This window comes from Cinclus cinclus, chromosome 3 (genome assembly GCF_963662255.1).
Source record: "Cinclus cinclus chromosome 3, bCinCin1.1, whole genome shotgun sequence".
NCBI lineage: Eukaryota > Metazoa > Chordata > Aves > Passeriformes > Cinclidae > Cinclus > Cinclus cinclus.
The window spans coordinates 24,768,875-24,782,014 of NC_085048.1; the positions used below are offsets into that span (position 1 = coordinate 24,768,875).

A 13,140-nucleotide genomic window follows, 5' to 3' on the forward strand; every position below is an offset into this window, starting at 1 on the left:
GCAAGACCTGCTAGGCAGAGATACTCAGGCTGCTTCCACTTCCAGATTTTGCATGGGATGGATGTTTTCTGATCTTTAAAGAAAAGTAATGTCAGTTCTGGCAAACATAGTCTCCTTTCTACAGCGAGGCAATATTTAACAATCCTACTGCTCTCACACTAAACACATTCTGCATAAAATCTTGATTTAATACTCCATTTAATGGTGATTTCTTATCTATACTGCTTGCCCCATTGTATCAGTAAACATGTTGACAAAACTGCAGCTGTCTTTTGCAAATTAACAAGTTCATCCCTGTATGGAAAGCCAACTCTGTTGGGACATAGCACAGACATGGAATAGTGGCAAACTGGGCTTCTGCAAACAAATTGATATTACTTCATAGAGCAGTGCAGCCAGATATTCTCAATTTGACATAATAAACCCATGTAATTCTCCTTTTCTAGCTCTGAGTTACCCCTTTGAAAGGCTCTTCATGAGGCACTAAATTTGCTTCTGACTGATTGAGGCCAAGTCAGTTGCAAATCACACTGTCACATAGGTGAATTCTTGAGTTTTCAGCTCTGTGAAAGTATTTCACTTTTTTGAATTGACCACATGTTTGCTGGAAAGAAGATTCAGGTTTCAAAATCAGATTTTCTCTGTATTGATTTAATAATTTTAAAGTAGAAAATATCTTATCTGAGTATAATAGCAACACTTAAAAGAACTGATTACATTTCCAGTAGAATTTATACTTTTGTGAAAGGCTGTCAGCCTAATTGGGAAAATAAAACTCAAAGTATGACTTGCTCCCTTCTCCTGGTAGAGAAATTCAGTGCTTTTTAAAAGCCCAGAATGGCATGTTGCTTTAAAAGTACTGTTTTATGAAGCAAATGATTTAACTGTATATTTGGGTTTGGGTTCTCCTTGTTGCTGTTATTCCTCATGGAGCAGCCCAGCTCTCTTCCAGTCCTTAGCCTGTCATTTCTTTTGTACGTCAAGTTTTCATTGCCAGGATGTGTCCTACCTCACCCACTCAGATGTCCTGGGTAGCTCTGGGCTGGTTTTCTGTGGCTGCAATTGTCTTCCTGCCCATGAAATGATAACCATACATCCCACTTAATAGCATGTGTAGCTTGCACTTTCCTTTATTCTAGCGAAAGTTTCTATCACATCTGTGTCTTTTAGTCAGAGGCTGCACTAAAAAATTTACGGAGACAAATGTAGTAGTAGAGATCCCAGCCATGATCCCTGAACATAGAAGTAATATGGGAGCCAGGACTCCGTGAGTGAAAGCTGCTTTCTGTGCATAGTTTTGGAGGCAAATGTCTGATGTACAGGTGTTAAACAGACCACCTCCCATCATTCAGAGGGGATACAACTCACTGCTTGGATAGAGTTTTCACTTTCTTAGGATATTTTCATACAAGGTCATTACCAATATCCAGCAAAAGGAGGGTTGTTTGGGGCTTTTTAAAGTGTTGTTGTAACACTTTCTAATGTAATGAACACTGTAATGATACAGTAACTGCTGTTTTTTCTATGATGTCCTTCAGGAAGTGTCTGTGTGACAAGAAAGCCACTTAACAATGAAAAAATTCACACTGTTTGATTTTGTAAATGATAATTCACTGCAAATTGGAGAGACTTCATGGATACAGGACCTTCCCTGTGATGACAATGAACTAGAAAGACTTGTGAAACCTAATGAGCATGTACTAGTAAACTGGCCTGTGGGAGAAAGAAAGACAGAGAAGCACCTGGTGAAGGTTGTGTACATGAGTGGTGAGTGCAGTTCCAGAACATTTGTCTTATATGAAATGTGCTTTTAAGGTATATTGCCTGATTGTCTGGGCTTTGGCCTTTTTCCTTTCCATCATATCAGATGACCCCCAAGAGCTGGTGGAAATGATGCAAAAGATATTACGAGCAGATGAAATCACAAAAATACAAGTCCTTGGAAAAGGCAAGAGGAAGAGGATAGAAATGATATTCTCAGAAAGTGAGGACAGTGACCTGGATAAAGAAAAGGTGAGTTTGTGTTTATGTGCCTTATATTGTTAGGTCCATAAAAGAATGAAATAGACTGTAACTATTGATTATTCATGATACAACACACAAAAGATGTACAGTAAAGGTAGGAATACAGGCAGCCTTCACAGAGTACCTCAGCACAATAACCTGTCAGAGAAATTACTTAGACCAATGGATTTTGTCCTTTTCTGTGTCAAGACATGAGTGTTATTCAAGGCTTTGATGCTCTGTAGCTCTATTACATTTTCCCCCATAAGACAGAAATCTGACTAGTGCATAAAAAAGGGAAGGGAGCAGCTTTTCTGAGGTGTGCCTTGTGCTGAGATCTGCAGTGCTAAAATGCAGAGAAGGAAAACATAAAAGTTGACAAAGCTGCAAATACATTTTTTAAAACTATTAACGAAGATGCCAAGTGCACAGTGAATAAAAATTTATGGTATATTTTGAAATACTGTAATGAAAGGCTCTGTAGGAATGCAAAGGCACTGTTATGCACTTTTTACAGGGGAAGATTATGAAACATATAAAAAGAAAGAAATCATTGCATGCATCTGCTCCTGCCAACATCCTGAGTCAATTTGAAACATCTTTAATTAACAAACAGGTAAACATCAATTTTCAGCAATTTTAATGTATTAATCAAAAGCAGCCTGAAAGGTATTTTTGAGGAAGGCCATTGATTTTTTTGCCATAGTGAAGTTAACAGTTCTAAAAGATTCAGCTTTGTAAAATTAGTGAATACAGAACAGAGAAAAAGGTACCTAACAGTTACGTATTACACTGACCTTTCATTTTTAATTTCAATAAGAATACTAATGGCTGTGTTTGGTAACAGCTTTTATTAAGATGCACTGAGTCTGTTTATACAAGAGATTTTTTAAAATTATTTTAATATTATATATATTCTTAATATATATATATATAGAGAATAGATATTTTAATGCTAGTTTTGATGCTTTTATTTTATGTTGTTGTTGCTCTAGATATCACAGTTGTTTGGGGTTTTTTTTCAGAGAGAACCATATTCAGGAAGCAACTTTCTATATGGTGAAAATAGCAGTGATGATGAAGAGCCTTTATTTCAACTCTCCAAGGTAGAACTATGTGCCAAAATTAAAAGTCTCAAGAGGAAGCTGACAGATACCATGAGAGAAAACTGCCGCCTAAGGCAGTCCCTGGTGATGCTTCAAGGTAAAGTTGGGAGTATTTTGAGGAACAGGAAAGCCTGAAGGTCAGGAAAAGCTTGATTTTTAAGAGGCCATTTGGATGGGAATTATGGATGCTCAAGCACCTGACATGATCAAGGCCTATCATTAGCATGAAAGTCTGTGATACATGGCAGCATTTAATTCCAGCAGCACTTACTTATACAGAGGCCTTGCAATCATAGAGTTAGAAGTGAAAAAAGTGTGTAAATCCTGCCAGTTGTTCCCAAGAGAACCTTTCTGTATGCTGTATAACCATTGGCTAGGCTCAAATACTTCTCTGTCCAGTCCAACCAACCTTATTTACTAGCAGTCTTTCTTGATTAACTGATACTTCATTAATTTTGAAATTACTTAATTTCTAATTACTTTGGTGATTCCTCATTACTGATAATCTGATTTAGTTTCAGATGCACCAAATTTAATTCTTTCACAGAGATGAAATATTTTGCTCCTCTGTAATGAATCTCTTAGTGGTCATCTTTGAAGCACCTCTTGCTTGTCCCTGTCCCTTACTCTGAGGCAGCCAGAATTGAACCCAAAATTTCAAACAGTTAGTGAATAAATTAAGGTTTAAAGAGGATTTACTCCTTCCCTTGCCAGCTACACCATACCATCCCTAGACAATCTGGTATCTGTTTTATTTTTATTGTCAGATGATTTTGCAACTGTTTATGAACTGTTAAATGAAAATTCATTTCCTACCTCAGTGCATTTCTTATGTTATTCATCTTGGTTTGAATCATTCATCTCCACCTTTTAAAATATTATTTGTAAACATCTTCTTAGTGTCTGACAACTTTTCTCACACATATAAGTCAATTTACCTTGCATCCTGAACAATTACCTTAGTCTTTTAGAGTATTTTCTGTAACTTACTGAATCTGTATCTTGCTGATATGTCACCTCTTGCATCGTTTATGCTCTGCATTGATTCTTCTTAATGGATGCAATAAAAGTTTGTATTTGAAAATACTGCTTTGAGGAAAGGTTATTTAAAACATATTGTCTGTAGATTAAAAAAAGGAAAAGCCTCTGCAGTATGTGTAACTTCTTTGAAGGAAAGAAAAAATCAGGCATCACTTAGCCCATATTCAACAGCTTTATGGACTTGTACAGATTTTGAGATTGTAAAAAGAAAAAAGAGAAATAGTCTGTTTTGTGCCATGATGGGCATAAACTAATAGTTCCTCTTAGCCTTGTACTAAACTGGTCTATTCTAGAAATTGAGGCCAGATCTTCATGGCTGGGGACAGGGAAGCAGGATGGGGCAGGAAAGCATTTGAGAGAGGAAGAAAAATGTATATTGAAATGTCCTTGCTGACTACTTTGAGTCTTTCACATTATGGCAGGAAGCTAATTGCAAAAATATCCCTGCTTATTTAAGTGGAGTCTGAAAGCTTCAATTACTATTTTACCCCTAACTTTTCATTTGATTTCAGTGTTGCCACAGGCAGTCAGTCATTTTGAGGAATTGGTAGGGATGGCTGAAGCACTGCTGAAAGGGGGAGTGACAACATCTACTTCCAGTCTGCATCCACATGCTGTTTGGAAGGCATCTCACAATCCATTAGCAGCAGATTCCTATGCAGCTATGCATAGTAACTCCAGCTCACCAATAACCTTGAATGTGGAAGATGAGGAGCAACAGACTGAAAAACAGGTCAGTTAAAAGGTGATTTCAGGCATAAAACTTTCTACAGTATGCTACAGCATAATATTAAAAAATAACCATCAGTAAAATAATTTGTCATCATTGCATTGGTAACATGACTAATGAGCTCCTTTTGTGCAGAATGCTCTTAGCATGAGAAACATATGCTTTTATTCAGTGTCCTCTACACTCTCAAATGCACTTTAATTTTGGTGACTTTGCCTATCTGTGGCTAAGGGCAGAATGTGGATGCGTGAAGAAAATACCAAGATCCAGTGATAACTTCCAGTCTAATTGTTTGGATGCCGAAGGGGAATGATAGTATTTCAAAAATAATCTATGAAGAATACCAGCAGTCTGTCTGAACTGTTAATTTGTAATTGGAGGGTGCTATGTTTCTTCTCCTGTTCCAAACACTGGCCAGCAGTTAAGTAGAAATACATGTATACAGAGATACCGAGTAAAGAAATTCCCTTATTCTCTGCAGTTATAAAAGAACATGATCGAGAAATCTAAGGCACAGACGCTGTACATGAAAAAAAATGAAGGCACAACCAAAAGAATTATTCTAGCGTCTGCATTCATAATTTACATAAACATTGTTATGCATTGGGTCATGCTAATCCATGCAAATCGGAGTTCTAAAATCCAGATAAGTCTGTTAAGAATTATTGTGGTATGTTTTGACTGCATATTGCAAATCACAGAATCTGACCTAACATCTTCAAAGAAATAAAACGACCTAATTTTCTGAGCAACCTGCCTTACTTTGTAGAGGTAGCTCAAAACTGCCTATTAGGAGAGTTCAGTTTCTTAGTCTGTACCTTTGCTGCATGCAGAAGCCACTCTCAAAGCCCAGGAACCAGATGTCACAGTTCTTAGGGCATGTCTGCTCACAGGCAGGAATATTTGCTTGGGCACAGTGCCATGCTACCAAGGCAGTACAGAAATCATGCCAGAACTGGACCACAGCCAGCCTGCATAGAGTGCAAGCAGAAGGATTTTGCTATGTCTGAACATGTCCTGTCTCCACTAGTGAGTAATAAGGATCGCATGGTGAAGGCTTTGCTAGGATGCATGGGGTGCTTAGTCTACCCCACACTGCCCTCTGGAAAACAATCAAGCTGTGTATATAGCCCCAAACACTGAGCAGTATGCAAGTGTGGTGTTACCTCAAGCACTCCATTTGCAGAGACTACTATTGAAATCGTGGTATAAAACCAGAAAATGAAAGACATATTTCAGTGATAATACTATATAATATTTCTAGAAAACTGCAATAGTTATGCCTATGACCAATTTTGTTTTCCAGTTCAAGATTGAAAAGTGGCAGATTGCACTTTGTAACAAGAGCAAACCTCAAAAATTTATAAATGACTTGATGCAAGCACTTTATACACATGAATACATGGCTACACACAGCCTGACAGGTGCAAAGTCCTCCTCTTCAAAGGATAAAGCGGCAAAACCAGCTATGAATCAGAATGAAGTTCAGGAAATCATAGGTGATGACTTGTTAATGTTACTCCATGTGGCTGTGACTTGACAGGGGGCTCTCTTGGAGGGAGGGACTGTCATGCTTAACAGCTGGTCTACTCAGGTGATGAGCTGCTTCCTATTTCCTTCTTCAGCTACCTGCTTTTTTAAACCATCTGTTAAAAATACTGCTCGTGATACACTAAGTAGTAGTATTTCTATTGTGTGAATTCTGTGGCTTTTATTCAGTTGACTGCTCAGGCACAGTGATGTAAATTTTTTTAGCCCTTGCAAGGTTAACCTGCAACAGTCAAACTTAGAGAACAATGAAAACAGATAAGGGAAGGCAAAAAGAGGACACACTTGGGTTAAATTTTAAATCATGTCTGCTGTGTTCTGAAGTTTAGTGAATGTTACAAATTCTGACATTTTAAATAGTGCTAGAGGCAAAATGAGACTGTATAGAAGACAGTGATCAGAGAAGCGAACAAAATTTGATTTACACTGAGGTTTACTGCAGAAAATATATGGTGCATAGCACAGAAAATAATTTCAGATGGAAGTATCAGCTTTAAAGAAAACAGTATTTTGTGAATATATGAAGCCAAATTTTAATTGGATTCATACCTATAACTAAATACTTGAACAATATAGCTTTAATTACTGTAATTCCTCCCCCACTGCTATTCCCTTGGACTTCTGCAGTTCTCTTGGTTCCCTTCTCAGCTTAGCTCCAGTTCCTGTACCTTAGTACAGTTTTGTTGAAGTTAGACAGCAGTTTCAAAAGTTATCAGTTGCAAAAACCTTTCTTCCTTAAAAACCTTGTTAGAAATAAAGGCCGAAGGTCAAGAGAGATGAAAGGAAAGTGTGGAGGATGATAAAAGAATACATTGAGATGCAGTAAGATGAGAGAGTTTCAGAACAACTTTTCAGAAAAATGTAAAATATTTAATGGGGTGAGAAAAATGGTTGGACTCAATCATAAAGGTCTTTTTTAACCAAAATGATTTTATGATTCCAAATCCTACTAGGGCCCAGACAAAAACTGAAAAGGGAAGCAGAGAAGGTAATCAGGACATGGAATACAGAATGTTGTGGAGAATTCGGTGACAACGCCTATAAAGAAATCAAAGAATTTTGTTAAGATAGAAGAGAATACTCTGGAATTTAAACAGAAAAGTATCAACATTATATGAGCGAAAAAGAAAAATTAGAAGGAAGCTTGGGATTTCTAGGACTGTAGAAAATTACTTACTAGATCAGATTATTTAAAGAAGATGGAAATTTTAGGACTTCAAAACAAAATTAAATGGAAGGGCAGGGAAAGCAAGGGGAAGGAAGATGATGGAAAAGAAGGTAGCAGAAATCACATTGCTCGTGTTGTGTCCTGTTACTATTGCATTCAAAAACTGTAGCCAGGCAAAACAGAAGGGAAATTTTTAGAAAAATTGACATCACCTGCAAATGAAAATTAATGAGGGGAAAAAAAAGTAAGATTCAGACTCATAAGGACTGATGAGGATAGAAAAGAATAGCAGAACATAAGAACAGAGGATTAGCACACACAAATCACTCACTGCAGAAGCCTTTGTGGCCCTGGAGTTCCTTTGGAGTCTGTCAAGAGCAGGCAAAGCAATGTGGAAGGCACAAAGGAAAACAGGAGCTGGCATGTGTAAAATCTATGAAGGAGTTTATAAAGATAGTGAAGTAACTAGAGTGGAAGCTGAAGTAGCTGAAACTTTAAAAGATGAAAGAAATGTATTTTATATCACATGTCTCTTGTTTCCCTGATTTGGAGGGTCCATGTATATACCATCTCTTTATTTTTCAGGAATTACAAAACAGTTGTTTCCAAACACAGATGATGCTTTAATTAGGCGAATGATGGGACAAAAACTGAACAACTGCACCAAGAAGCCAATTTTAAGCAAAGATCTTAACTCAGGTGCTTTTCAGAAACATAGTTTTTGGTAAGTCAAATTTAAAAAATGCCTGCACTGTGTAAAATCTGCGTATTACTTCATAGTAATAAAATCTAAAACTAGTCTTAAAATTCAGATAACAATACATATATACCTATTTGGTATATGCACTACCAAGCCAGTAAATATTTCAATAGCCTTGTACAAAAAGTATGTAAAACAGAAGCAGTCCAGCTTAACATTACTGCACAAAAATAGTTATTAGTTCCAGACAAAGCAGCACAGGACTATTAAATGGCAGCAAGAGAAAACAGAAGTAAACACATGGAGTGGCTTTGCTCAATATGTCTGTTTTAGATTTGGCATTATTTACCTTTCTTACTATTCTCTGGTTCACCAAAGACCAGTCAATCCGATTTTCACATCACCTGTTGTACCCCAATTAACCCACAAGTGAATATAAGGAAAATCACACCTCTTTGGTACGTATTTATAAGAGTACTGTAGGAGAGCTAAGCTGCCAGTTATTTGCTACCAAAAGAGTCTAAATTATTGGCTCAGAGGAATTATTAAATAACATCTTGCCTATTATGGGCATTTTTGCCGTGTGAATGAAGGTAATATAAAATTGCCAAACTCATGGCTGTGCTCAGTGAAGTCAGCTATTTGCACAGTACTGTTTCCACAAATACCAGGTGTACGTGTCACAGAATGGTGGAGCTGGAAGGGACCTCTGTGGGTTGGCTGGTCCAGCCCCTGCTGCTCCAAGCAGGGTCACCCAGAGCCATGGACAGGCTGGTTGAGTAGCTGCAAAGGTGGAGACTGCACCACCTCTCTGGGCACTGTGCATCACTGCTCCACCACCCTCATGGTGTTTCCTGATCTTCAGACAGTACCTCCTGTGTTTCCATCTCTGCCCATTGCCTCTGCTTTTGCCACTGGGCCCCACTGAGAAGAGCCTTCTTCTACTTTACACTCTCCCATCAGACTTTGGTGCACATAGAAAAGATCAGCTTGAGCCTTCTTGAGGTTAAACAAGCCCAGCTGCCTCAGCCTCTCCTCAAGAACCCCATAAAAATGAGCAAGAAAAAGGACACAAGATTAAAATAGGGTGACAGGGAAAAGAGATTTGTCCTTACTTAGACTTTCTATACTGAAACAAGATTTTTCTTTTTCCTGGTTCACTTATCTCCTGCATGTTTTCAAAATCCAAATTTGCAATAAGACATTTCATAAGAAAAAAAAAAAACAACAACAAATAAGAAGCACCACAAGCTATTTGACTATGTTATGATACAGATGTTTGAAAAGTAGTAGTGCTTTGTTTCTAAAATTGCTTTCAGAGCCACCTGGTAGTACTCCATGGACCACCAGTGGTCTGTGAATTACTACCTGAGAAATACTTAGAGAATGTCTGTTAGGAAAAATCTACATTAATAAGTTTTTCGATATGGAAGCAATAAAGAAATGCACCAGCCTGCCAAAAATAAAGTTTACTATGTTAATGCTTTTCTCCTAGAGATGAGAAGACTTCATAAATCAAAGGCCCTATGTGTTTGTAACATACCATATGCAATGATTCACTGTGGTATTTTTCCTTGTCCTTAACACAGGCATGAAAAATAACATGAAAAATAACAAAAACACAGATTTTGTCTTCTTTGAAAGTATTATTATCTTAAATATGCATCAGATGGATCCATAAATTTTGCTAATTCCAAAGTCTTCTAATGTACACGGTATTCCTGAAACCTTGACAGGAAGACTTTGACTGTACTAAAACAATTCTGGGTTGTTATTTTATACTGCCTATAGACCTTCCAGTTTAAACTCAGTATTTTTAAAATGCCCATACAATATTTTAAATGCCCTTATGTCTCTTACTGATCAGTGTTTATGTAAAATCCAGCCCACCATCTATTGTAACCAATTCATATATTGTCTGAAGAGTGTCTTTGGAACTGATGCATTTATAATCGATTGCATCTGTTAAGCATTCCCTCCTTTAACTGTCAAAGCAGTTAAGCACCACATAAGTAATCAAGAAAAGTTCTTAATCTGTAAGAAAAGTAAGACAATTTAAAAGTGCTCATAATCTCACTGTTATTCCTTCAGTCCCCCTTCCAGCAATGAAGTACAGAGAGGGGTAGAGAAAATTCTGTTGTGCAGTACCTTTAGTAAATACCTATCTATACAAGTTACTAACTTTAAAAACTGCAGCTGCAGTTTTTTAAGAACTTCTGATGCTGCAGCTTTTATTTACTCCCGTACTGCTATTTCTTCCTTACCCATCTCTTCCACCTTTCCCCAGAATAGCATTATGATTCAAGAGAAAAAAGGTGGAGTCAAATCCAATGAGACAGACAAGTTTCCATCTCAAATCCGTGAAGCTGAGGTGAAACAAGGAAAAGGGCAGTGTGACAGTGAAGAAAAGTGTTTAACTAGCTAATAAGCAAATTCTGCAGCTTGGAAATTAATGACAGTACTAATTGCACATTTAATGTTAATATCTCAAACTTAGTTATAAATTCTCTCAATAGTGGTTCAACAGCTGCTCCTCAGGGCATCATCTCTTCGGCTGTTTCTCCCTGTACACAAGACCAGCAGGATGATGATTCACCAGCTGCTAATGCACAACTTCAGCAAAGTGACAGCTGCCTGACTCCTCCAGCTCCCACCCCAGAAGGTCAGCAGGAGTGTCCCAAACCCTCTTCTTCTAAGGCGGAGTCTCAACTCGCCAGCAGCTCACCAGCGCCCTCTCCCAACCAGCATTGTGGACAGGATCTCAGGAATTCAGAAAAGGAATAACAGAACATGTTTCATTCCAGCTCACGTGCTCAATGGAGATTAAGAGGCGGTATAAAACAAAAAATAAATAATATCTAAATTGTACTAGATATATGGTAGTGTCCAACAGTGGACAGAGATAGAAGCCTGAGAACTTTTTTTCTCAAACAAATGAAAATCCCATAGTCTAGAAAAAAATGAAGGCATATTAATATCTTTGGATTTAAGATGTTATAAGATATATGCATGTTATGCAGTAACTAAAACTTGTAAGGAAGAATACGAGTAGAGCTCCCCTTAGTTAGAAAAAAATATATATTTAAAGTATTACCAAAAGAATATATATGAGGAACCATAATTTCCCTTGCTTTCATCTGGACAGCTGAGTGAAAACTGCTTAACAGAAAGCTATTGTATATTAATGTAAAAAAGATACAGTGATATGGAGAGAAAATAGAAAGATCTCCCAGTGAAATGAAGACTGTGCCCAGCGCAGGAGTAGAAAGCACAGGGCCACATGAGCAGAGAAGAAGAAATAAAATAGATGTTTAAGGCTGCTGTTAACTTAGAAAACAAAAAAACTTTCTTAGGGCAATGAAACTACAACTTTCAAGATATGCACAAGAAAGAACCTCTCAGAGTAGGAAAGTCAATAGAAGAAGCCATGTTCCTTTGTAGCTCAGGGAAGAGTCCTCCAGGAGAGCCTGTTTAGTTATAGAAGCCATTCTCTTACAGGGATTCTGCTGCAGGTGCTCTGCTTGTTCAGCAGCTCTTACTCTCTCTTCTTCCCTGACCATGAGATCCATAGGATAAGTGTGCTGGCCCCTTCAGTTGGGAATTAGAAGACACTTCAGCAGAAGCAATGAGTAAAGGGCAGAGGTGACAGCTTCTATTCCCTGTGTTTTGATTTTCTTATGCTACCCCTTGCTTAGAGAAAGGGTGGGCATACAGAATATTCCTCATGGGACTGCAACCTGAAAAATCCCAGCATCTGGGCAGTTCCCCGTGTGATCTGATGCCAGTTCTTCCAGGAAGCAGCTGGCAGTCATACAAACCCTACAAGAGCATAAGGAGGAGGAGTGGAAGGTACAGGTTCCCCAGGACAGTGGTCACAGCACCAAGCCTGGCAGAGTTCAGGAAGTGTTTTGACAACTCTCTCGGGCACATGCAGGTGACTCTTGAGGTGTCCTGTGCAGGGCCAGGAATTGGACTCGATGATCCCAATGGGTCCCTTCCAGCTCAGCATATTCTATGGTTCTATGATTATTTTTTTTCCTTGCTGACTGATTTCAGGTTTACAGTGTGCTGCCATGGGAAGGAGAGAACGCTTGGGACTATAGCTTTCCTGTTTGAGTGTACTTCTCCCAGAACTGAGAGTACTATTAGCTGAATCTATTTCAAACATGGCAAACAAGCAACTAATGAATCAGATTGGAGAAATTAAATGACATTAAGTTGAAGAAATCCAGCTTGATTTTATGAGGATTTCAGGATATCTGAGTTACAGAAATAAATTAGAAATAATATTAGAATGAACACTAAAAAAATATCTGAAGATAAGGTTATCAGCCAAATACTGCTGAAGGGAAGTGCTGCAAATCTGACTGTTCTAGAGCAAGGCACTAATAGAATGCACTGTGGAGAAGATTTTTTTTGTGGGCTGGGGTACAAATTAAGTGATTTGCTATCCTTTTTCATCTCTCACCCTATAATTCCTTGTAGATCAGATCAGGATGAAAGCAGGTATGAAATACCTTAGTTCTATCTCATGCTATTAACTACCATCTATAAAATGTAACAGAAGGATGTTTGCTATTATGTAAATTTTGTATATGTAATTGTATGTACAGCATATATAATAATGTATATAGTTAATCATATTTTTGAAGCAACTTTCTATCAAATAAAATGAAACACTACTATGTCTTATTACTGTTTTATTGTGCTCACTGTCTAATGGGCCTTTTCTTACATCAGCTTCTGTGGAGTACTCTAACATACCAGGTTAGGGGTTTTTTTCTCACTCATTTTTTGGGTTATCTTTCTCTTTAATAACTGTTCTGAAGCCAGCTTCTGTAAA

The 13,140-nt window shown here is 37.8% G+C and overlaps 1 protein-coding gene across 1 annotated transcript; it reads left to right on the top strand.

The window, feature by feature from the left end:
* The first annotated feature begins 1,893 nt into the window (after nucleotides 1-1,893).
* On the top strand, nucleotides 1,894-11,081 carry BEND6 (BEN domain containing 6). The gene is made up of 6 exons (XM_062488960.1): nucleotides 1,894-2,013; nucleotides 3,030-3,207; nucleotides 4,664-4,884; nucleotides 6,188-6,380; nucleotides 8,183-8,321; nucleotides 10,814-11,081. Exons 1-6 carry the CDS (start codon nucleotides 1,894-1,896, stop codon nucleotides 11,079-11,081), a joined length of 1,119 nt encoding a protein of 372 aa, XP_062344944.1.
* The last annotated feature ends 2,059 nt before the right edge of the window (nucleotides 11,082-13,140 follow it).